This window comes from Podarcis muralis, chromosome 9, assembly GCF_964188315.1.
Source record: "Podarcis muralis chromosome 9, rPodMur119.hap1.1, whole genome shotgun sequence".
NCBI lineage: Eukaryota > Metazoa > Chordata > Lepidosauria > Squamata > Lacertidae > Podarcis > Podarcis muralis.
In genome coordinates this window covers 20,529,476-20,556,283 of record NC_135663.1, presented here as the reverse complement: position 1 = coordinate 20,556,283, position 26,808 = coordinate 20,529,476, and the positions used below count along the sequence as shown (strand labels likewise).

Below are 26,808 nucleotides of genomic sequence, written 5' to 3'. Positions count from 1 at the left end.
GGGGGTTGGACTAGATGACTCTTGGGATCCCTTCCAACCCTACAATTCTATGATTATATGGATTCACCAAGCCACTCCTTTGTGGCGTGGTTGTGTCCTATATGAATGGCTTCCATCTCCACTTTCTTTTGGTACATGTGGAGATGTATGTTCTGGATACTGAAGCCCTCTTAGAACACTTACATGGAGTCATCTGCAGAGCATTGGTTTCCCTACTGTATGCCACAGAATGTCTTTATCTGATAAAAGGGGATCTATAATAATATGTTTTGCCATTTGTGTGCTTCCTGTGGGGAAGGATGTGCTTTCTGTCAATTAATTGCTTTACAATATCCTTAACAGACAGCCCATTAGTATATAATGAAGACCAGATGCTCAGAAATTTAGTCTTGTCCCGTGAAATGAGCTCCATGTTGACTATGCCAGTAACAACATTTTATTACAAACAAACTTAAGAAAAGAGATGTGGATATCTATGAAATCCTTGACTAAATATCTACTAAATAGTGATGTTCAGCAAGAAAGATATATATGGAAAATGAGATAGAAACTGTGGTTTGAAAAGAGAATAAATATTGATAAATGCCACTGACAACTTGTATTGGACTCTGCAGTCGTTTTACAGCACTGCTGTAGTATAGATATATTTAGTATACATACATGAAAATATTTTACTGTAAATGAAAGTCAAATAATACTCCGATTGTTTCAGAGTAAACTTGATTTAAGGAATAAATTATATCCCAGGATTTTATAACTCAGTGCTTCATAAAGGTTTTCGATTGTAATGGATTATGATATTTATGCTTTAATATATTTTAATCCTATATTAAGCTGTTTTTATTGTACTGTTGAATGACTGGTTATGATCTTTTATTAAGTAATAAAAAATTGAATTTGTATCAAAAATCTTGGCTCTCCATTCCCTCTGGCAATCATTGGGAGCTTCATGAACTGAGACCCCCTTGACATGTACTTGAAGTGACATGGTGTTTGGGCTGTGCTGAGGGCAGCAAGCACTTTGAGGTGAGTCTGGAACTGGGAACCAGGAGCCACTAGACAGGCAAATATTTGGAGCTGATGAGCAAGGCAGGACTGAAGGACGAATTACAGTGCAGGATCAAGGAAAAAGCTGGGAGTCAAGACCAAAGAATAAACAGGACCAGAGGACAAACAAGGAATTGGAGCCAAGAGGCATGCCAGAGGATAGGAAGAACTTGTTAAAGCAAGGCTCAGCCAAAAAAAGAAGTCATTTGTTCTCTTGTTCATGCAACGAAACTTTCAATGGGTAGGCAAAATTGGTTGTTTGCTAAGAAGGCGGCCACCTACAGTTTAAATCAGGGTTTTCTAAACTTGGGTCTCCAGCTGCTGTTGGCCTACAACTACCATCATCTCTTGCTAGCAGGGCTAATGTTCAGGGATGATGGGAATTGTAGTCTGAAATCAGCTGGAGACCCAAGTTTGGGAAACACTGGTTTAAAAGGTTCATGATATGAGGCAGGCACACACAGACGCCAGCAGCTTCTGACACATGGTTTCTGCCTTAATCATTTTGTGAGGTTCACCAGAACATCATTGGGCAAAAATCTGGTGCAGTTCTAGTTACCGTGTAGTGCAGAGCAGCGGCTCATGAAAGAAAAAGATTATAGGCCTTTATTACTTTTTATTTATTCATTTTCAGTTTTTTATTTTTTCAGTTTTCAAAAAATTACAGTATGGATTTCCTTGCTTAAGCAGGATTCCCATAGCAATGAGGAAGCCAGCAACTGTGGTTAGTTTGTGGGTTTAAAAAATATGTATATGTGCAGAACAGCTAGTAAGGTCTTTTAAAAAAAAATATTCCCCAAAGTGTATAAAGGGCACGTTTGCTTCACAATGCTATTATGTGATTAAAAACAAATTATAAAGTTCTGTAGTGAAAATGGTTCCTATTAAATTTGACGAGGAAGCTATCAGATGTAATCCACTATTATTATGCTGCTATAATGAGAACTGGTCGTAGGCTGCCATTAGACTGTTAATAGTGCATTGTACCACAGAGAGATACAGAGCATCATTTAAATAAAAAAGTGTTTATCACAAGTAAATAGCATTAGTCAGTTATGGGGAGAGAGTGCTTGCAAATCGTTCTATAAGTCTGCCCATCTCAATATTGTCCTTCCGTAATCCACATAACACCACACAGGATCACAAAGGAATTTGTTTCCTTCTTCCAAAATAGCTTTTGCGTTTTTGATACTGCTAACCTTCGGTTAAACAGAAACTGTGCACTTAAAATAAAATAAAAACAAAAACAAGCTTAATTCACCTGTTCTAATTCTTTAGTAGGGTTCAAGCTCCTTAGCACTCTTAAATCCAGTTTGGGATCCAAACTAGGCATGGGGGAAGACAGATTCATGTGCTAAGCACGTCTGTCTAAGCTGCATAGAAAAAGGTCTGAAACAGGTTATCTGTTCGCAATAGCAGAAGAGGCAGAACAGCCCTCTTCTCTCCAGTAGCTCAGTGGTAGAGAATCTGCTTTGCATACATCTCCAGAAATATTGAGCTAGATGGACAAATAAATGGTCTGTTCCTTCCTGACCGTTTCCTTCCCTTAAGTCTGTTCTCCCAGGGCTTTTCTACTCAGCTGTGTACCAGTTCCAGAAGTGCTCTTGGCTGAGAGAAGGGAGCTGTGGCTAAAAAGACAAAGGGTTCTGGTCTCAGCATCTAGGAGTTATTTTTTGTCTTTTGTATTCAGTTCTGGCTTGAGCCTCTATCCCAGGAAACCTGGTCTCCTGTTTGGATATTTGCTTAGCTGTCTTCTCTCCAATCACCCAACATGCACATGCATAGTTGTGAGACAGTCAAGCAATATTTTTTGTTGAAATTAAACAGCAGCAGCAGCAATAAATTTGCAACATAGAGAAAATTCAAAGATCGATACAAGTTCAAAATTTGGTTAATGGTCTTTGTCTTTACCTTTTCTTTTACCTAAGATGCAAACTGTTAATTGGTGTTGTTTGCTTTTTCTGAAAATAAAAATGGGTTTAAAATATCCCAGCAGATGGCAGCAAAAAAGACTCCTGTGGCTCCATTTTGAATGCTATAGCTTTGCCACTATCAACAGCAGATCAGAAACACAAGTAGTAGAAACCACCCATTCGTGATTCTGTCCAATAGGAATTGCTGGTTAATAATTTCTTACAGTGTGCGTGTGCGCACGCACATATAAATCAGCATATGCAAACTTTTATGCAAATATGTATAGTATTTTGCCCTCTTGCTTTGGTGATGGCCACCCTACCAAGGGTGGTGGTGGGGCGGCTTACACATAGTTGGAAAAGAGAAAATTCAGTGCAGCACCAACAAAAGATAGTGCAGATTTGCATAAAACCAGCACATGCAGATTTACATGCATAAATGAAAAAAAAAGTCTAAATAGAAATATAAAACATCTCACTATAGTTGGGAGAAACTGAGTAGGTGATGTGTGTGCCTGCCTTCTGTAATGACTGCTTCCTGTAATGTTGGGCGCATGGCTATCCTACTTCCTGGTAGTGATTTCAGCCATGGAAGTTGAGCCCATCTAATTGTGATTTGATGAACTTCACTGTGCTAAGGCAATAATGTGAACATACCCTTACTATATCAGTCTGTTTATTCCCATTCTATCCACTCCAATTGCCGCTGGCTCTTAAAAGTCTCAGGATGAAGTTTTTCTTACCCTGCTACCTGATATACCGTACTTTGAAGTAGATATATTGGGGATTGAAGATGAGACTCCTCTGCATTAAACCCATTGTCCTTTGCCGCTGTGCTGTGGCTCTCTTCCTCTTAGAAGTTGAGCAGTCTTGGCCCAAGCAAAACAAGTTAGAATCCAGCTAATCATTAACATGCTAATCAAGCCCTGCGTGGTTTGAGAAAATTCTAATTGTAACAGATTGTTCTAAAATGAAACAATCCCCGATGCATTCCTGTAAGTTTCTTCCTCATTTGCTGTGCTAATGGAGGAATAAGATTTATATACTTGTCAGAGTAAAAAATAAAGCTTATAGGCTTCGTCTGGTTATTTTTCAAATTTCAGAAACATTATGTCACTCATGCTGTGCTTTCAGTTTTCACTTAAAAGGCATCATTGCAGACCCTGCTGTGTGATTGTTCTTTGTCTATCCCTGAGACCCTCAAAACTTGTGTATGTTTCACCTATTTCACTTCATTACCCATCCTGCATCTGTTGCCTTGAATTAAAATCATTTTTACCTATCAAAGAAAGCAATTGCATTAAAATTTCATTTAACCAAATCGTTTGGGTCTTAGGATTTGGTTAGGAATAAATGAGATTCAGTTGTAGGGCAATTGTAATCCTGGCTTTACTTGCTTGACAAAGACAGTGAGAATATAAAAGGGCTATCACTGAGCAAAAGGACTTGGTAGTTACTGCTGACTGAGGTGTTTATCTACTGAAAACTTTTGCATGATTTCACATGTGAGAATTTAATATTCATTTTATGAAATAAATTACCCTATTAGCTGTACAGTAGTTTAATTGTATTTTATGTTCAACTTATGCTGTGATGCCATATGGCAGTGTAGAGCTGAGATTCTCTAATCATTTACACATTTCTTTCTTTTCTTACAGTAAATTATCCTTCCAGGAATTTGTAAAGTGTCTGTGTTCTTTATATTATTCATTTTTAAAAGTTGTTACCTGCAGACCAAGGCTTTGAGACAGAAGTAGCTAAACTTGTTTCTGCAAGTTATATGGACTAGATATGGATTTGTATGCAAAGTATATGGTTCCTTTGCTTTTCTGGGGCATAAACAAACCAGGCTACCTACATCTGAACCTGGGATTATGACTTATTTCTCCCTTACAATCCATGATAGCTAGCCAACTTGAAGCCATGGTTTCTCATTGGTTTGTTTGTCCTGCTTATACCAGGGGAGGAGCAAAGTGAGAGTGATCAGGCAGTGTGTACCAGCATGCTGCTAAATTCTCATTAAACCACAATAAGGAAAAAAGTATGATTTATCATGATGTGTGGACATGGACCCTCACTGCATCTTTACTCCAGCTTCTTCTCTTTTTCATTAGCCTTGATCCTTTCTCATCCTCATATCTCTTATTTCCCACCTGTGCCAGTCTCAGAGGTCTTTAACACCAGCAAGATGGCGCTACTAGGATGGTTCATTTTCTCATGCATTTCTTGCATAGTTGTAGTGATCACTGTATCTGAAATACTTCTGCTTTTTGGTTGATCAAGCCAACTTTCTTTCATATCCTCTCCCTCCCAAAGTTTTTATTGCCATATAAATATCCACACAATGTTTAAACTGTTAATTCCTGATTAATTTTATTCTTGATCCCCTTAATCATGCACAGTCCAGCTTCTTTAGCTTTTTCCTCTCCTCTTAGACTATAATCCCAGGGAACAGAGACTATGTGCGCTCTTGGTTTTATTGATTTTTGCATAGCACACACACACATCGTGATTCACGATATATTGCCAGGTCAAAATGATGAAATCGATATCACGATATGAGCTTCAAAACGGTTTTGGATGATATATCAATATATTGTCCTGCCCTAGTCATAACCTGTGCTAAGAATGCCCCATGCCTTTTTTTAATTTTAAAAATATGTCCACCCCAAAACATAGGCAGGTGTCTTAGCCCTGGTCAGATCATTGGTCTGTCTAGCCCAGTATTCTCTGTTCTGGCTTACAGCAGTTCTCCAAGACCCTTTTAACTGGAAATGCTGGGGATTAAACATGGAAGCGTTCATGTGCTATACCACTGAATGATGGCTCTTCTTTGTACAGCCCCTAATTATGTATTTGCACAATATGTTGCTCAGTGATTGGCTCTTTCTCCCTTGACTGCCCATTCCTTATGAATCAAATGGATACCACCTTGAATTTGCACTGGTCATCGGAATATTTGAACTGCCTGTAGCGAGGATACTTCCTGACAGCAGCCTAACTTTGTAGGCGTCAGCCAGACTGTCAGCTTTGAAAGCTGTAACTGCTTCTTCCTCCCTTGAAGGAAGTCTTTTTCACCTTTTGATCTCAATGCCAAAATGTGAACAGAATTAATCTATTTTGGTCCCATGTTTTATGCAAAAAATCTACAGCAACATTTACAGCAAGGAAAATATGACATATGCCTCCAGCAGCCAGCTGCTTAAGCTCTTTGCATCTTGCTGTTTAGAAAGTCAATTTATTTTTTGCACAACTTATGCGCTCATATAAATAAATTTGAAACTATTGCAAAATGAGACACAGTAATCAGTTCAAACTCAGCAGTTGGCAGCTATTAATTGCCATTTACACACATTTAAATGCAAGACTTGTGATTGCTTTGATTCATAAAATGTTGAAGATATTTTTTAATGGGGATTTAAAAAAATCCTGCACTTATTTGGAAGTAGAGAATTATATTCATGTTGGTTTTCTTTAAAGAAGGCTAATTGCTATCATTCAGTAGGTCAAAGAGTAGTATGGTCATAAATATAAGGTGATCAGTGTCTTTCTGCTCTTATGAGTTGCACAAAATGCCAGTTTGATCAAGATGGTGATGTGATACTGTATATTGAAACTACTATTTGAGAAAAAATGTTCTGCAGATGACATCTGTAAATCCTGTACATACTAATTATACATGGTACCATGAAGAATTAGAACTCTGGCCAAAGGACAGTGTTGTCAGCTGTCTCACTGTTGACCCAGGAATTTGCAGAAGAGATGATGAGCTATGAATTAACTGCATGCTCAGCCTCCCCATTCTGCCTTGGCCCTCTCCCATAGTTGCCTCCAACATGTCCCAGCTCAGTGTGGTTCAGGTCCCATCTGTCTCTGCTACCACCTTCTAGTCCATGGTCAGCACTGTCACCTCTGCTGCATTATGGAAAGCACCCACCTATGCTAAGCCCACCTCAGTTGCTTTCCCCCTCCCCAACTGACTCCTGCATTAGCTGTCAATATTACCATTGGGACCATAACCAACAATGAGAGACCAACTGACCCCAGGCACTAGCCCAACATGAAAGAGGTAGATGGTTTTTTCCCTCCTCCTCTCCCTTGACCAGCATCCTGGGGTTAAATGGTTTCATTGCTCCCTTTTCAGTCCTGCTGGGATCTGCTTCCCCAGCCTCTTCCCTGCACGTAGCACGGTGGCAAAGCAGACCTCTGCAGCCAGCAGGATTGTACCGTAGGCTCATCAGCTGGTTGTTATTCTGTCACATAGCTGACAGGTGGTGGGGCTTTCCACCTGTCAAATGCACGGCTTTGCGAGTCTCCTCTCCCTCCCCTTTTAAGCTCTCAGCCTCAGAATTTCATTTCATTTCTTATTTATTTATTTCATATAAATTACACACTACTGGATTGTAGCCTCCCTCAAAGCAGTTTAAGGGGGGGGGGACCATAAAACAAGAAAAGAATCAAAAAGAAAAAGTAACAGCAATAATTCAAGACTTTCAAAAAGTTAAGATAACAATAACTAAAAACAGATCAAAATAGAATTTACCTGAAAAACTGCCTTCCACTCCATTGCTTGATAAAGGCATTATGATCAGCAAATGGAAACTGAAAAAAATTCCTTCCAGTAGCACCTTAAAGACCAACTAAGTTAGTTCTTGGTATGAGCTTTCGTGTGCAGGTATCTGAAGAAGTGTGTGCAGGTATCTGAAGAAGTGTGCATGCACACGAAAGCTCATACCAAGAACTAACTTAGTTGGTCTTTAAGGTGCTACTGGAAGGAATTTTTTTTGTTTTGAATATGGCAGACCAACACGGCTACCTATCTGTAACTGGAAATGGAAACTGGTTTGTTTTGCCATGACCTGATGATTATCGGCCTGTGGTAACACCAAGATTTGCTTTTTTTACTGATGACACTAGTGTTGTGGAATAATGAGAAGCCCCATCAGTATTGGCATTCCACCAATGGACATTTTAAAAATTCCTCCAGCTCCTGAAGTCACATGTATTTAGGGGGCCATTCCCCTGAACCTGAATTTCTGATCTTACTGTTTTAACTATTTTTAAAGCTGTTTTGATAGTGGTGCATTTTAATTGACTTGCTTTGTTGTGGATTTTATTTAAGACTACTTTAATGCTCTGATAAGTTGTTTTTATGAATTTTAATTTTGCATGGACGTTATAATTGATCTTATAGTTGTAAACTGCTTGCACCCACAAATGCCATCTAGTCAAGTTAAGCAGGGGTTGTGCAAATCTGCAAGGTTATGTCACATTTTTATGAAGGACATTATGGTAGAGTAGTGGAGGAGGCCTAGTTCCCAGGCAATGCCAATTCCCAGTACTGAATACAATAATTTCACAGTGATGCTTACAATATCCAGAAACAGCTATCCAAAATGTTACTGTCTTATAGTTTTAATGTATTGTTATTGCCTAATTTCAATTAGGTATTGTTGGGTTTTCATTACTGGAACCTTAAAAATGTGAGTGGCTTATAAATGCTGACAAGACTTTTAACTAGGAGGCGTCACTGTTAAAAAATAATAATGATTGAGCATGTTGGCTATAAATAGATGAGACATTTTACTCATTTACCACTGAAAGTCATTTAATAATTCCACGCTGAGTCCCCTTTCAACAAATTTAATGAAAAGCAGCATGATATTGTGGCAGCTTCTATTGGATTTTTCTGCCATTTTCGTATGCTCCGTGGTGTGAGTGATTAAAATAGCAGCTAATAAACTAGTATTAAAGGCTCTCCATCTTCCATGTGTCTCACAAACTGACATAGACCTTTATAGACTTTTCCTCCTCCTCTCCTGAAGGGTGCCCTTGTTTTTCTTTTCATTACCTGGGAACTAAAAATGGTTAAACAGGAGTTTTGGGGCACTCTTCCCTCCGCATTCCAAGAACCAGTGTGAAGCTATTTTGAGGCAATCCTAGCAGGAAGTAATGAGCTGATTTTCAGCCTACTGTGAAACTTTATTAATCTGAAGAGACCATTCTGAAATCCACTTGATGAGCTCTGGAGTAACAGAGCCCTGTGGCCATGCCATTATTTATTGGTCTTCTTGGATGCTTTAAGCTATGAAATGCCACTTTCACTTCTCGAATATCTTTTTACTGTTTTGCTTTCATCCTTTTATGTCTTATGAATAAGGTTGCATTGCACCCAGGATAAAAGGCGAAAGATTTGCTTTCACTTCTTGAATATATATTTTCCGGCATTTGGAGATATCAAAGCTACATCAAAAGCATTGATTGAATATGAAACAGCTTTACGTTGAGTTGCTTACAAGAGTTGTGTCCAGTATGTCTACATAAGCATCCCACAAATGCAAGGATGTGTGTTTGTGCTATGGGACTTCCCCTTCCCCCCCACATGTACACTGCGCATTCTCCAAATCTGGGGACCCCCAAAGCATTTTAGGGGGCGTGGGAGGGGGAGGGGGGAGGGGGAAGAAGCTCTGTTGTGCTAAAAATCTTTATGCTTTATGCTACCTAGTCTTGGATTTGGATACAAACCAAAATCACTGCCTCCTGTTTTTTTAAAAATTGATTCCACTTTTCCAACCTGGTGTCCTCCAGATGATGTTGGACTACAACTCCCATTAGCCCTGCATAGGCAGTCTGTGCATAGTGTTGCAGCCAGAGAAGAAACTCAATCCATCAAGGGCTCTCTCCTTTACAAAAATGCTTTATCCCATATGAAAGCTGACAATACTATGCCAGTAGATGTTTCAACTTCATCAAGTATTTCTCCCCTTTAGCAGATGGGACTGTACTGTGCATCCTGAGAGAGTTATACCTCAATAGAGATGTCCTTTGGGTGAAATAAATGCTAACTTGTCCATTAATAAGCCGTTGATCCCACAGTTGCTTATATTGATAGATGTGTTGCACCGGCCTCTGATTGCTGATTTAGGGAGCCCTGGCTGTTATCGGGGAAATCCCTGGTTTGTTCCAGATTTTAGGCAACATAAATCAAATCAGTCAGATGTCATTAAATGCCCACAACACAAATAAGTTTTAACTGTAGGTGACAATAAATGGTTCTACAGAGACGTCTGTTATATATTCCAAGGAGTTGTCACCTGACAGCTTTTACTACTTGTGCCTTGGTTTTTGATAAACGATTCAGCCTTGATAAAAACTAATTTTCAGATACTTCATGACAGGGCTCTGCCCAGCATCTTCCCCAGCAGCAGCTCTCAGCTAGCTCAGTCATGCGAGCTCAGAAGCAGAACGCTGCTGTTAAAATATATGTGGCTGTCTGTATCCTGCAGCCTTTGATGAGTTCTTCTGTGGACAGGAAAGTGACTCATCTGAGGACTTGGGGCAGCTGATGGAAGGATCCCAAGTGCTCCCTGCAACAAGAGCCAAAGAGTAACACAGAAGTGGTAGACCATAATCCTAGGATCCATCCGCACAAAAGTATCTCAACTTGGAGGAAAGACATATTGTATATGAATGTAAGATTGGATTGAAGGAAGGAGAGGTCAGGTCCTATGTAACTACAGTGGTACCTCAGGTTACATACGCTTCAGGTTACAGACTCTGCTAACCCAGAAATAGTGCTTCAGGTTAAGAACTTTGCTTCAGGATGAGAACAGAAATCGTGCTGCGGCGGCAGCAGGAGGCCCCATTAGCTAAAGTGGTGCTTGAGGTTAAGAACAGTTTCAGGTTAAGAACAGACCTCCGAAACGAATTAAGTACTTAACCTGAGGTACCACTGTACAGTGGTGCCTCGCAAGACGAAATTAATTCGTTCCGCAATTCTCTTCGTCTTGCGAGTTTTTCGTCTTGCGATGCACGGTTTCCCATAGGAATGCATTGAAAATCAATTAATGCGTTCCTAGGGAAACCGCCTTCAGACCAGGTCCGGGGACAGTCTGTCCCCCGACCTCTTCTGAAGGGTGGTGGGGGGGAACAAGGGCTTTTTTCCCACTGCCAGCCTTCAGAAGGCTGTTCTGAAGGCTGGCGGTGGGAAGAAAAGCCCTTCTTCCCACCTCCCGCCCTCCAAGCTCCGGGGACAGGAGGTCTTTGCTGCCGACCGCCAGCATTTTAAAAGCCCCTGCTGTCCCGGGGCGATTTTAAAATGCTGGCGGGCGGGAGCGAAGTCTCCGCTGCCCCGGGGAGATTTTAAAATGCTGGGGGTCGGCAGCGAACGCTTCGCTCCCGCCCGCCAGCATTTTAAGATCGCCCGGGGCAGCGGAGAAGTCTCCGCTGTCCCGGGAAGGCAGGCGGGGGGAGCAAAGACTTTTGCCACCGCCTGCCTTCAGAAGAGGTCCAGGACCTCGTTCCGATGCCCGGCGGCAGGGTGCGAGGTTCCCGCCCCACCGCCCGGCATCGGGGCATCGTTCTTAAAGAAATAGGAGTGCCTGATCACCTCATCTGTCTCCTGAGAAATCTCTATGTGGGACAAGAAGCTACAGTTAGAACTGGATATGGAACAACTGATTGGTTCAAAATTGGGAAAGGAGTACGACAAGGCTGTATTTTGTCTCCCTGCTTATTTAATTTATATGCAGAATACATCATGCGAAAGGCTGGGCTGGATGAATCCCAAGCTGGAATTAAGATTGCCGGAAGAAATATCAACAACCTCAGATATGCAGATGACACAACCTTGATGGCAGAAAGTGAGGAGGAATTAAAGAACCTTTTAATGAGGGTGAAAGAGGAGAGCGCAAAATATGGTCTGAAGCTCAATATCAAAAAAAACGAAGATCATGGCCACTGGTCCCATCACCTCCTGGCAAATAGAAGAAATGGAGGCAGTGAGAGATTTTACTTTCTTGGGCTCCATGATCACTGCAGATGGTGACAGCAGCCACGAAATTAAAAGACGCCTGCTTCTTGGGAGAAGGGCAATGACAGGCCTAGACAGCATCTTGAGAAGTAGAGATGTCACCTTGCCAACAAAGGTCCGTATAGTGAAGCTCAGGCTCCAGTACTTTGGCCACCTCATGAGAAGAGAAGACTCCCTGGAGAAGACACTGATGCTGGGAAAGATGGAGGGCACAAGGAGAAGGGGGCGACAGAGGACGAGATGGTTGGATAGTGTTTTCGAGGTTACCAGCATGAGTTTGACCAAACTGCGGGAGGTAGTGGAGGACAGAGGTGCCTGGCGTGCTCTGGTCCATGGGGTCACGAAGAGTCGGACACGACTAAACGACTAAACAACAACAACAACATTAATTTTGATGGGTCCTCTCTGAGTAGCACTTAAATTAGTTTATGTTTTGTGTATTTTAACATTTAATAGAAGGTGCATTAGGAAGGTAGTACCCTAAAAAAGAGGGACGCAGGTGGCGCTGTGGTCTAAACCACAGAGCCTAGGACTTGCTGATCAGAAGGTTGGCGGTTCGAATCCCCGCAACAGGGTGAGCTCCCGTTGCTCGGTCCCTGCTCCTGCCAACCTAGCAGTTCGAAAGCACATCAAGTGCAAGTAGATAAATAGGTACCGCTCCGGTGGGAAGGTAAACAGCGTTTCTGTGTGCTGCTCTGGTTCGCCAGAAACGGCTTAGTCATGCTGGCCACATGACCCAGAAGCTGTACGCCAGCTCCCTCGGCCAGTAAAGCGAGATGAGCGCCGCAACCCCAGAGTCGTCTGCGACTGGACCTAATGGTCAGGGGTCCCTTTACCTTTACTTTACCCTAAAAAAGAAGGTAATTAAACAAACATTTGAAGCATAGGTTAAAAATAGAATAGGTTTTTATATTTTATTGGTTGTATCCTACTCAGAGTGGGGTAGGCAAGCCTATTAATTTCACTAGTTGTACTTTGAATAGGACTAGTATTGGATATAGTCCTTTGTGAGTATTTTTGCAAAGTTTTCAGCACCCAAATAATTTGCTTACCCAGCTGGAACTTCAGTCTAATGTGGATTCTGTTGGCCTCTGGCAGAGCAAAATATTAAAGGAAGATACTCATTTATCTGAGAAAAAGACAAGATCATTTGATATAGTTACCTTTTGCTTTCATGACTCTTCTCTGGAAGTCATGGCCTAGAGAGAATACTGTTAAATTTCTTCTGCAGTAATTACGTTCTGAGGGCTACCTCCGTGGATTTATTTTCTTTATACCGGGAGAGACAGTTTTAGGAAAATCAGAACAATACTTAATTTCTTTCCTGGTGCAGTTTCATTAGAATTTGTCCTCAAAACATTGACATAATAATTGAATGTGAAGGCTCCCTGAGCAACATTGTCCGTCATAGTCCTGTGCTGATCAGCCATGGCGGAGTTAGTAGCGGGAGAGGCCAGCCAATCAGCCAGGTCTCAGGGAGGTACTTGCCTGGAGGCAGAATCCATATGCAAGGTTCACTCCAGTCCTAAGGTCAGGAGTACCTCAGTTCACGTAGTCAGATGGTCTGCGGGTCCAGAAAGCCGAGAGTCCAAGGTCCCGAGAAGCAAGAAGCAGCAAGGTCTGACCAGGAATGACAATTTTTTTTTTTAGGGCAACTGACTGAGGCTTGAAACCCTGCTTAAGAATACTGGAGCCAGTCACTGCCTTCTGCTCCTTCAGGCTGCTGCTCAGCAGGTGAAACCGACTCCTGGCCCATGACAGTGTCCTTTCCTTCCCCATAAAATATCACACATTATTTTTATGTCTCCCGTAAGTTTGGGTATTGCATTACTTGGGCTTCTCATTATAGAAGAGAGGCAAAGACCTGGTGCATAAATAGATCTTCATTCTCTGGGGACTCTCCAAAGTAGCATTTGCTGTGGCATAAGGGGATGCAGTCTAGGTCAAACCTAGACAGCATCTCAAACCTAGACAGCATCTTAAAAAGCAGAGACAACACCTTGCCAACAAAGGTCCGTATAGTAAAAGCTATGGTTTTCCCAGTAGTAATGTATGGAAGTGAGAGCTGGACCATAAAGAAGGCTGATCGCCGAAGAATTGATGCTTTTGAATTATGGTGCTGGAGGAGACTCTTGAGAGTCCCATGGACTGCAAGAAGATCAAACCTATCCATTCTGAAGGAAATCAGCCCTGAGTTCTCACTGGAAGGACAGATCCTGAAGCTGAGGCTCCAATACTTTGGCCACCTCATGAGAAGAGAAAAGACCTGGAAAAGACCCTGATGTTGGGAAAGATGGAGGGCACAAGGAGAAGGGGACGACAGAGGGCGAGATGGTTGGACAGTGTTCTTGAAGCTACCAGCATGAGTTTGACCAAACTGCGGGAGGCAGTGGAAGACAGAAGTGCCTGGCGTGCTCTGGTCCATGGGGTTACGAAGAGTCGGACACGACTAAACGACTAAACAACAACAACAAAAACAACAACAACAACAACAAGGGGATGCAGCCAGAAAGAAAACCTGGCTTCCCCCCTTTTACCCGTGGAGAAGTAATTTGTCCATTGGCCTCTGTTGGATCCTGAACATGACTTTCAAAATGCAGGGCAGGTTTCCAAAAAATAAAAATAAAAAATAGCACACACAGTTAAGTACTAGTCTTATACTTCTCATTCAAGTTTTTGTTGAAGGAATACCAACTTGCTCACATGCATAACTGAATGCAAAGTTGGCAGCTGAGTTCTCCACTTCCCATATTATTGGTATACTCAGTGACTTCAAAATTTGAGAGGAGCATAAAAATTCTGTGGTTCTCATTTTATACTGATACATAAAACAAGGTTGTGCACCTTTTTATATTACAAATATAAAGTGCAGTAAGATGTCCAGAAGGAGCTAGATACCTTTTCCTAGGGGAGGTAGATACCACTTCTTCTTTTTAATCCTAGTTCAGTTGTTTGTCTAGGCTGAGTACATTTAGATAGTACAACTGGCCAGCAAAGTGGACATATTTGTGCATGTGTCACTTGCCAGCTGTCAGGGATAGGCAGGAGTTCAGAGGGTGGGCAGGGGGATGGTCCAGGGGAAGGAGCCAGTAATTTGTGGGGTTCTGTGCCACACATGTGGCAGGAGGAAGAGGAAGGGGTTGGGCAGTCAGATGGAGGAAAAGTTACGGGAAGGCACAGAGGTTGAAGAGAGAATCCTAGAGAAAGTTGGGTCATTTCGAATCTCCCCTGTCATCTCCTCCACTGTCTTCAAGAATGAGGAGGGGCATAAAGGGACAGTAGCAGTTGGAGCTGACACATAGGAGAAGTAGCTGGTTGCTTGTGTGCATCAGTTGAGAGGGTTTAAATGTGCTGATGGAGGCATGGTTGTGTTGTTGCTCCAGCTGTTTGGGTCACAGCTCAGGTTTGAAGGAGATGCCTAGCTAGCTGTTTAGCAGGATGGTGCATGTGACTTTTGCACCTTAGGAATTGATGTAATTGAGTGCTGTGTCAATATATACGGTAACTAAACTTCCAATCGCGTGTCCTCATTGTGGGGCTGAGGGTACTTGAGACACTGTGTTGACTTGACACGTCAGCACAAGATATAGAAAGCCTCTCCTCTTCCCCAAGTGGAGGGGTTGTGAGTGGGTTTTGCTTCTCGCGCTTCACAGTGGGCGTGGATGGCCCACTGCGTCACAGAGTCCCTGACCTGCGTCATGCCCGCAGCCAGCCAATACGGCTGCCGGGGGTGGGGGGTTGCTGCTCTTAAACGAGCGTGGGAGTATGGCTCAGCCTGTTTGTTTCCTGCACGCACAGATCTCCCTCCCTCCCTCTATTCTCGTGCATTCCACACTTGACCTTGCTATGGACCTCGGTTGGTCGCCTGTTGAAGGGGGGCCTGGTAGGAATTTTTTCCACTTGGCAGATTGCCACCAGCCATTTGGTTTTTCACCTAACTCGTAGCAAATCATCACAACTTTGTAAAGTTTGGCTGTTAGGCATTGGAAAATGTGTTGTGTGTTGGAGGAGAAGTTGTGGCCATCACCTACCCCTCCCTTTGATGGACATTTCATTAAAGGAATCTGGCAGTCATGGTTCCTGTCCGATGGCCAGGTGGCGGCTAGGGCCATGGCATGACCCTCCAGTGGCTCTAGGGGAAAGCTTCCAGTTGATTTGCATCAACAAGCTCCCCCTACAGGTTGTTAACCCTTGTGTGACTCCCTGCAGAGCGGGCAGGAGTCAAGTATAGTCAGTTTGGATCCAATGCCTAAGCCAATACCACTCACATTCTGTAACCAATAAAGTTGTGGCCTTTTTTAGCCCATTAACCTAAATTACTTGTGTCCACGTGTCTTATTTCATCACAAATAGGGGAGCGGGACCTCGATTCACAACTCCTTCTGCAGAAATAAAATTTATTAAATGTGTTAATATGAATGGAAGACAAGAACTCTGTAGCTGTTGATATGAGACTAAGATCAGGACTGAATTTAATTGGATTAATCAAGATTTTGGAAGCAGGAATAAATAAGAACTTTGCACCCCAAAACCCAGTACACGAGAAGTCACACAAATTGTATAATTGGCTTTATAACTGATATATATTTGGATGTGAATTGTAATTTGACATTGATAAAATGTGGCTGTTATTGGACTTCAGTAATTGAAAATTAATAAAAATTATTTAACAAAAAAAGACTTATGTCAGCCGAGGATCAGGGCTCATAATTATTTTTGTGTATGATTACCTGCAAATGCTTTATTTTTGAAATACTAGGGTATATGAAGTATTTTTCCTTGTTTTTGAAGTACTCACAATGCCAAGTTAGATAAGTTATATAACAGACCTACTTTCAAAACATATTTGCCTTCTCCCAGGTGTATCATTTTCATTTATATTTGTAAAACTGAAGTAGATGGACTAGTACTCTAAAGTGCTCAATAATTTTCTTTTTGAATACAGAGGCATGAGTGTGTTTAATATATTAAAAAAATAAGACTGTCATTCCTAAATTTGGATGTAAGCAACCTTGACTGTGAAATTTCAAAACTTAATGATAATAATATTTAATAATAAAATTATCACCAGAATTTTTACATTTACTTTTGATATATGAAGCTGTAGATTCACAATGACTGTGATCCAGACATTTAAAAATTATTCAATGAATAATGCAAAACACAATTTAGTGTAATCCTATAAAGTATATGAAAAAATTAAAAATAACTTTTGATCATGACAGTTCTTCAATAGTATTAATGAATGATAGACTCCTTTATAAAGTGTCTCATCTTTTTATGTCTGATATAGATATTAGTAAGATTACATTGCAGCCAGAATAAAATTGAATTACAATTACATGTCAGTCTTTTGTGCATTTCAGTATCTGAAACAGAGTTCAAAACCTACAAGGAGTATGATTGGATTTTTAAAGAACTGTATGGGAGATTTTTTAGACTTTTTAATACAAAGCACTTGTCATCTGAACAGTTAGCTGATCTCAGATGCGCATCTGACTTGAAATATGCCGAGTTCCTGGATGTTGGTGAAGTATCTTTTCTGTATGGTTATGTGAAATATAAGGTGATATGAGACTTGGAACCTATGAAGGTGGGGATGTGATGATGGAAATAGTATTAACCCAAAGCAAGGTTCCTACTTGCTCAGACCAGAGAGTAAGCCTGATCTATAACTTTTTAGAAGAACTATGAAATATCACCTGACCTTCTCCAGCCTACTTGTGCAAGAAGGCTTCTGTGGTTGATGTCCATGTCTCTCCTGTACTCAGAGCCGTAGCTAGGTGATCTTGCGCCCCTGGCAGAATTGTCCAGATTGCACTCCCTAGACATGGACAAATTGGCTCTTCTTTCTGCCTGTCCTCCAACCCCCCCTTGCACCCAATCAATTCCTCACACACTTCACCTTGTAATGAATTCTTTTTTGTAATGAATTCTTTTTTGTAATGAATTCTGATTGAAGGAGGCCAAAACAGAAAGAGGACACCAAGATGGGGAAGGCTGACCTAGACAGGTGTCTCCCCACTTACGCGCGGGTTACGTTCAGGTTGTTGGAGTCCTGACAGCTGGTTGGAAATGAGCCAGTGTCAAAGATTGTGGCCTACAAACCAAAGTACAGGATTCAGACTAGGGAAAGGGGTAATGAGGGAGGGAGGCAGAAAACTATAGTCATACCCTGAGTTTAGGTTGCAAACGACAGCAAATGATGGCCTTTGGGCAGCCAAGAATTTGGCTTTGCCCCATTTGACTCTGAGAATAAATGAAGGTATTTGCAATTTTCCAGTAAAGTGTGGTTCATTTCAGAGTCAAACCAAACCAATCAGGGGTTTTGCGTTCCAGCCTGTTTTTGGGCTCCCTAAATAGTAGAAGTGAGTGTGGAATGCTTCGCTGCAATTGAAGATGAAGGCTGCTGGTCTCACCTGGCAATCTCATGTGGGAGAAAATTCCTTTAATATTCCAATTATGATGATTAATTAAAGCTTCCAGATGAAGCGAAACTTGTTCATTAAACCTCCCTAAGGTGTATAGAAAAAGTGTTCACACTACTGTAACAGAGTGGCTCTCACATAATGCCCCAGTGTGCTTCCATAAATCAGGAAAACAGCTGTCCAAATAACGTCAAGTGTCAGTAAAAAGCTGAAGTAGAATGGGCCCACAAACGCAAACAGAGACAGAAAACTGGAGGATGGATGGGTAAAAGGGACAAAAGAGCAGCAAAGCAGAGCAAGAAGCAAAACTTGGATCCCTTTTGATTGGCAGGTGTTCTCATTTTTTTCTCTTGTTGTTTATCACAATGTGATAACAAGAGGGGGGTGGAATGAAAGCTGCATCATCTTTAGTCATTGGACATGGTAGTCTAGAGAAGTGAACATGAAAAATTGTGTGCAATGTTGTCTCTTCAATTTTGGTTTCCATTCTACTGTCCACAGTTTCCATTTTGCCCATAATTCCCCATTCTTAATGCTACTGAAATCTGAAGCTTATGTAAGTGAGCACAGGATTATAGATCAAATTTATATTCAAGTAGGAGACCTGACATCGAGGAAATCAAGGTGTGACTGAGAACATTAATTGACTTAGGTTGCATTTGCTTCTTTGGTTACCCTGTTTGATGGAAGAGAAGCTATATATATAATCAAGCTCTTAGAAAATGGGCTCTCGAAAAATGTTAAAACTATGCTACATAGAATCTTTCCACATGTAACTTGTTTCTGGCTTCTTGTTTACATTCTGTAGGTCAGGGTAGCTAACCATTTTTGAGCCTGTTGGCTGCATTCTAGTTATGCAAGGCTCTGAGGTGCTCTATCATGCACCATACCTAAATCCACATGTGCAGACTCCACACCCACATGCAGATCCAGTGCTGGATCCTCCTCCACTTTCCAGATGGAAAGATTTAAATCTCTCCTCTGCTTAGGGCTGGGTTTGTAGTCTCACCTGATGATTAATCTCATGAGCATGGGGAGGGAGAAATTTGTATCCCACCCCTGGCACTGACTTGAGTGAGTGTCAAAACTGAGATACAGGTTGATCCCTCCTCCTGCAAAAGCTGTACACCAGTGAGATCCATCCTCCTTCCTTCCCATGGAGAAGCTCATGCAGCCATCATGTTACCAGAGGGTGATAATGACAGAAGTTAGGGCAACCTGTCTGGAAAGCTGCTATGGCCTCTGGTTGGTCCACATCCTCTATATGGTATCAAATGACCTAAAGTAATAGTGGGGTCCACCAAATGTGTTGAACTGCAACTCACATCATCCTTGATTATTGGCAATGCTGCCTGGGGCTCTTGAAAGGCAGAGTCCAACAATATCTGAAGGGCCCTTATCTAAGCAAAGCCCAGTTTGCTAATTTACAGCTTTTTAAAGGTAGATTATTTATTTGTTGACTCCAGGGATCATCATGTGAAGTGTCCAGAATATTGGTCTGAGCTTTTAACATATTTTCTCCTGACCCCATCTTTTCTCCTTTTACTATGTCACATCAGTGATTATGTTCCGCTGCTCAACAGGAGATCTGAGCTTGTGATTTTATCAAAGAACAGGACCTTATCAGAATGCAGGCATCTGGAAATAAAAATATAATTGTGCATCAATGTCCAAGTAAAAACATTCTCAAAGCAGTGTAAAATGAAACTGAATGGTTGGATGTTCCGATGGAAGCCTTTGCTGCATTTACAATTTTAAGTCCTTTTGCTTGCGACATTTGATACTTAACCAAGAATTATTGTCGTCATTATTAATACTAATGTTTCTTTGATGTTGATTAAAAATATTAATATAGCAACTTAGCAGAAAGGGTTTATACATGATGGAAGAGTAAATGTTTTAGCTTAATTGGAAACTATTAAATTTGAAGTAAACAGGTTCATCTTGGATAATAAATTAGCACTCTTCAATTGGAATGAAGCGAGAACTGTTAAGAATTGCTGAATAAGGAAATACATTATCACTTCACACTCAGTATATAAATGTAAATAATCATCTGGCTGCACATTTTTTATAAGCACAATTCTTAATGCTCTTGCTTGCTGTGCTGTTGCATTTGTTACAGAAAGAAATGGGTACTTGGTGGTGTTTGGTGGATTTTCCCTTCCCCCATTATATTTCATGTACCTACCCTTTTTTGTAGCAATTATGCTAGTTGTATTTAAGACTCTTAAAATGTAGAACTTGAATGAGCACCATGATCAAGCTTGTACTTAGAAATTCCATTGATGGTGCTAGGTAAATACTTCAATTAATAAAGACAACACACACACACACACACACACACACACACACACAAAAGCACCAAAGGACTGAGCTATCATTTTTGGTAGATTTCATAACTGAGTGGTGCTGAGGCCTGGGAAGACTTGGCCTTTGTGAAATTTCTCTTCCAGATCTACTCTTCACTTACTTCACAGTAAGTAGACCTGTCGTCTGTCTGCAGGTAGACATGGCATCCAGACAGAAAAAAGATAACCAAAAATATATGTACAAAAAATACAAAGCCAACAAGTTCTGCATTTGAAAACTACTGGTAACACAGAAATCCTAGAACACCTCCCCACCACATACATTAATGTACCCCAGATGGGTGGGGTATAAATAATAAATTATTATTATTATTATTAAACCAAGAGTTAAAACACTAAAGGAAATATCAATTTGCAGTTAAACAAGACAAATGCAGAGAAAAATCTAAATGAAAAGAGGCAACTGCCAGTAGCCATTAAGAGGGAAAATGCTCCAAGCAAAAGGACAACTCCAAAAATGGAGTTGTACAATTATAAAATTAAGCATTTAATTTTTGTATGTGTAATGTAACAGAGGGTGTTGATTACTGTTTTTATTGTTAACATAAGCAATAAAGGAAGGAATGTCTTGCTGAAATAAATTTGTCTCACATAGAGATTCCATGTAATACCCTCATTTTCTGCACCAACTTCTTCATGAAAGCAATACCTTGTGATACTGGTATATCAAGGTGGTGCCACACAGATTGCTCCAGTATTTTGTCATGGCCAACCTGGCCACCATCAGCAGGTGAACAATCGAGTCTTCAGGGTCTGCATTTATGTCTACAAAGACATTTAAAAGCACCAGCTACAGGTTCATAGTTGCATCTTGAGATGCTATTTTCTGAACCTCCTGGGAAACAACAGTCGAGAACAGCTAAGCTTGAGGGCAAGTCCACCACATATGGAAATATGTATCCAGATTTTTGTTATGCAGCACTGAAGCCCTCAACTAAATCTCTGGCTCCTTGCAACCCTTAATTAATTAATTTACTGCTGGAGTCACCTTCACAGCCTCTCTGAATTTCCCTAAACATGTCCCCAACACACCAGGATAACAATACTGGACTATATTTCAGAGCTGTCATATATAACACTGACTCATCCCTCCCACCAGCAAAATGACCAAAGCAACACTGAGATACTTAGCAGGGCTTATGTAATTGATGCGCTCTGTCACAGCCTTAATAATAATGGACTTTATCAGCATTGGAAGGGTAATTTTAAAAATGTTTATAACCTCGGGCGAGGTGGGGGGAATCCACCCTCCATGAAATAAAGCAGATGGAAAGATGTTCTGTTGCCAGCATTTGTTTTTGGATAGACACACTACTGTTTAGTCACAGCTACACTAAATCCTAGATATCTGAATTTTGTTTTGGGCAGCAACCACTTCTCTGCCAGGGAAGATCAACATTAAAAAAAGCTTTAAAATGAGCCAGGAAGCCCGTGGGTGTGCCACTGTAAAATTAGCTAGATCAGTTCTCTTAAATGTAAATCATAGCTGTGACTTGATTCATTGACTAAAATCACTGAAGCTAATTTCTCACAAAACAAACGAGCAGAACAGTATACCTGCACATTTCGTTTCTTAACTTGAGTTGAAGGAGGGCTGGCATATATAGCAGAAAACTCTGTGTCCTAAGAGTGGCAAGAATTATATAATCCCTGTTACTTGAAGTTCGTGTCCTCAATGCTTATTGCTAATTATCCAGTATGAATGTTGCATGTATAACTAGTCTGAAGTATTCAAAAGGAGGTAGATGAGTAATTCATAGGTAAATTGTTGATAAAACTGCGGTCCCTCTACCTCCCTGATACACCAGGATGCGGTGTGACTGACATGACACTGCAAAAGAGAAATAGTTTTCATCTCACTGCACAGATGTGACATTATGGTTTAGACTACTGTTTCTCAACCTTTTTCTGACGTGGCCCCCTTCCAACCTTGTTTCCTTTCTATGCCCCACCCCTTTCCTACTGGTAGAAAGGTAGCTATTTAAATGTTTTGTTTGTAAGTAGAACATATTTTGTTTATAATTTTATAATTTATACAAAATGCAGTCACATAAAAATGTGTATTATTTGATCAATATGGTTGGTGACTAGAAACAAGCTTTTTTATATCCAGTTCTATTGCTGAGAGGTATAACCGAAGATCACCTCTGTCCATTATGTTAAGGCGATTCCGCATTAGGCTGAGTAAATGATTCTCACGACTGAAACCTGAGTCTACCAAATACAAAGTAGGAAATGCCATGAAAAACAATTTTGCTTGATCCCAAAACTTTAGATAGTGTACTCTTTATCCAACAATGGTCTGCAGCAACATATTTTCTTTCTATTTTTTTCTCTATTTTCTTCACTTCTCTGTTTTTCTTCTTCTCTGCTTTCTTTACTTCTCACTTCCCTCTGTGGCCCCCTCTCATGCCATGCCCCCCCATTTATGCAATTTTCACCTATCCCCCACCCCTTTGGAATATCCTGCAGGCCCCCGGTTGGTAAACACTGGTTTAGACCACGATTTCAGTGCAGCTGCATGACTCCATTGGTGCTGCAGTTGTTGCACTGCATTCCATCGTAAACACATCATTACCAGCACATCGGCTCATATGAACTAGGTGCTCGTTTTTAAGTTAGCAGATGCCTTTTTGCAGCTTGTGGTTTCTCTACAATGGACGCAGAACTTGAGATGGCTGTAAAATGTACACTAAGTGCTAAGCTGCTTCAACTGCCCTGGGATCTTTGGAGAAAGAGCGGTATATAACTCAAATGAATGAATAAAAACAAATAACTGATAATTTCTTCAATATTACAGGAAGCTCCACCACCAGGCTCCTATGATGTTCAGAAATCATTCGAGAAATCCCAGTGTAAAAGTGAATACATGGCTCCCCGAACTGCCACGGCTAAAAGGAAGCATACTTCTTTTCTCAGTGGCTCAATTAGGCACGGTATATGTGAGGCCAAGAAGGATATGCCAGGTAGGTCAATTGCATGTTTTCCTCATATTTTTCAAAACTACAACTGCAAAATATTGTAAGAGCAGGGAGATTGTGTATATTACTGCTTTTATAGGTCTTATATACTGAAGTTCTCACCCTGGGCCAGCAGGGGGATACTGTAGATAGTTATGCAAATGAAGGATCGAAAGTGATGTTCAGTGATTGGATAGTTTTAGAAAGTTGCTACAGTAACATTATACTGGAGCTCTATATAAGCAGGCTGACTGAGCCCTTCAGTTCAGTTCTGTTCTGGCCTCTGAATAAAGAAGAGCTGTTTGAAGAATCGCTGTGTCGTCTGATATGTTCGCCCACAACTTAACAATAGGCCTTGTGAGATCTCTGTATTACCACTGGTCACTTTGCTTTTTAGATGGTTAATAAAGAGGCATCTTTCATCCACACAAGGATTAATATGAATATTTGTGGTTGCTGTACACTTCTTCAAATGTCTGCAAACTTATTCTCCATGTCTGGAGAATAAGACTTTCCAGAATGGAATCTTTTGAGCAAAGATGGGAAGTGAAAAAAGGGAGATGAACTGGTGCTTTCTGGAAATTCAGCAGATAACTATTAATGATATGAAAGGTATATGCTACTTTGTAAAGCAAGCTAGCCAAAAATATTAATCGATATTTACTTATTTTGTTATATTTTTATCCCACTTTTTAGCCAAAAGTTGGCTATTGAATATTGATTCCACATTACAATCTAACAATGAAAATTCAATACAGCAGTGAAAAGAAAATACAAGAAAACCCTCGGTATATACAACATTTGAAACCAATGCAAAATAAAATTGCCATTTCTACAAAGGAAAATATATTATAGACACCCCCCCCCCCACTTTAAAGTCAATAGATACAGTGGAAAGTTTGGACAATGCTGATGTTGGTGGATGGAATTAAATGTTCTGTGTAGTATCTTATTAATCCTGTAAAAGTATACTCTTAGCTTGACTCTTTTTCTTTCACAAATACCTTTTATAGTGTGTTAGATTCCCCCCCCCCAACACAGGCTGTAGTACAATAGCCTGTATATTTCTTGATTAAAAAATAATTTGCAGGGACAAAATCTGTGCTAGTAAGTCTGTCCTTGTTAATTTCATGTTGGCAGTTTTAGAAAACCATGAAACAATATTTTAAAGACTTTTAAATCCTGCCTTACATTTGTGGCATTATAAAACAAGAGCTGTTGTAATTTGACACATCTTGTCGGCGGCTGGGGTGGGAAGATTGAATCTGAATCGGATTCCAGGCATACCCAACAAGTGCAGTGGGGATCTTGTGTACAGGACTGTACACGCAGCTGATGGCGTCTGGATCAGGGCAGATTTATTCTTGGTGCTGTGAGACAACTGCATTACATAAAATTAAAGCACGGCAATTGTATCAGCAGATGTTCATTTGTGTTTCATTAAAATTATAGTAGCCTAATACAAAAAAATCACTTGTGCTAACTTAATGAAAGTATTATCAAATGATGTGGCTCTCATTATAAAGCAATATCTTCTCATAATTAAGTTTTCCTCTACAGTTTTGCAAATGGTTTTATGAGTTACTCCCACATGAAATGGAGAACCAGTTGCTAACACAGGAAGCCGCACTTGGCCAGAATCCAAGCGCTTGTTTGTTCTTATATGGCGGCTTGCGCCAGGGCAATTTTGGATTCCCCTTCCCATGGCAATGCTGTATTACAAAGCAAAATGCCCTTGGTTTCAGAAGCAGTTTGCTTCGTGGCACAAAGGGCTGCTGATAAAGAAAAGAGTTTCAACCCACAATCCTGTATGTACTTACCTGAGAGTAAGTCCCTATGAATTTAGCATGGTTTACTCCTAGATTCATTAGACAAGAGATACTTGAGCATCATCATTTTTGTTAGCGCTTGGAAAGCTCATTCACTCATTAGTTTAAAAAATACGGCCATGAAAAATATGTATTCATGTAAAAGCAGTGGAGGCAATCCTGCATTCAGAATTAGCACAGCTTGCTTCCTCAGCGCATCCATCACTATCTCTTCTACTGTATTTGGTAGGTGATATGAGTCTTGTGCTCCACAGACTACTTCTCATGTGTTTGATGTTTAACAAATAATTAGTAATAATGTGGAGCAGTGCACTCCACCATAATTCATTCGTCGCGTTAGTTACAAAAGCTACTGTTTGAATCACTGTCCCAAACTCATTATGTTTCTTGGCACATTCTCACAGGAAATTACTTTAGGTAACAAATAGAATTTATCTTCAAAATTAATTGGACAGATCACATAAAGGTAGTTGTGTCCACTTTTTCTATGACTTCGCCCAGTACCTTTTTGTATAAAAGTTATTGTAGTGTGAAAACTAATTATTTCTTCTATTTGCTTGTTGGCTTGTAATATTACATTCCAAAATAGTTGGAAGTCTTTAAATCAAGACTGAGTTCTCAGGCTGAAAAAGTAAGAGTAAGCAGGTCAAATCCTACAGTTTTTGTGTACTTTCCCCCTTTTTCTTCTCCCTGTTGCAGATGTATTCTCAGAAAATGTAGGACCAAAAGCTGGGGGTTTCTGCTATTCATAAAAACAATGGCATAATGAAAGTCATGTTAAGCAAAATTAAGTTGCTCTTAAAATGGAAAATTTTAAACATGGCCAAAGTTCTGGGTTTATGGGGTTACTGATTGACACTAATTTCTTACTGTGTGGTAGTCATATAATTTAATGTTGTAGTAATATATGCAGATATTGTTTAGATTTAAGCTGTTATCTTACAATTTTCTGTACTCATCTGCAGGTTAAATTAACTAAATCAGACACAGTTCTTGGTTTTCTGCTTCTTCTATGAGTAGTAGAATTATTATGAAAGCCATTAGTACATAGTGACTTAGCATAACTATCTGATAGTAGCTGATATAAAATAATAAAATTGAACTTTTTTTTTTACCAAATGCTGTGACTGTAGGCTTACTGAATATATTATATTTATCACCAGACCACAGCATATTTCTGTTCCGTATATTCATTTGAGAAAGAAATTATTGAGATACCAACATTTAAATTTGAATGTACCAGCTAGATGTTTTAAAATTTAAATCCAATTAGGGAGCTGCCAGGTTTACTGTAAGGGGGAGAAGGAAATGAAATATGGAGAGTCAAAAGAATCAATGCAAACCGCATTTTAATCATAGAAGAAAGATGTCTGACACCCACGGCCTACAAACTAGGTTGTTAGATTCTTTTCCTTGCCAGACTTTGTTATTGCTTTCATCCAGTCAA

The 26,808-nt window shown here is 40.4% G+C and overlaps 1 protein-coding gene across 2 annotated transcripts in view; it reads left to right on the top strand.

The window, feature by feature from the left end:
- STPG2 (sperm tail PG-rich repeat containing 2) overlaps positions 1-26,808 on the top strand; it is a 210,521-nt gene that overhangs the window by 49,344 nt on the left and 134,369 nt on the right. For both annotated transcript variants that reach the window (XM_077933852.1, XM_028743821.2), the window contains one exon: positions 23,373-23,538. In XM_077933852.1, coding sequence (XP_077789978.1) covers positions 23,373-23,538 — 166 coding nt within the window. The remainder of the gene's footprint in view (positions 1-23,372; positions 23,539-26,808) is intronic.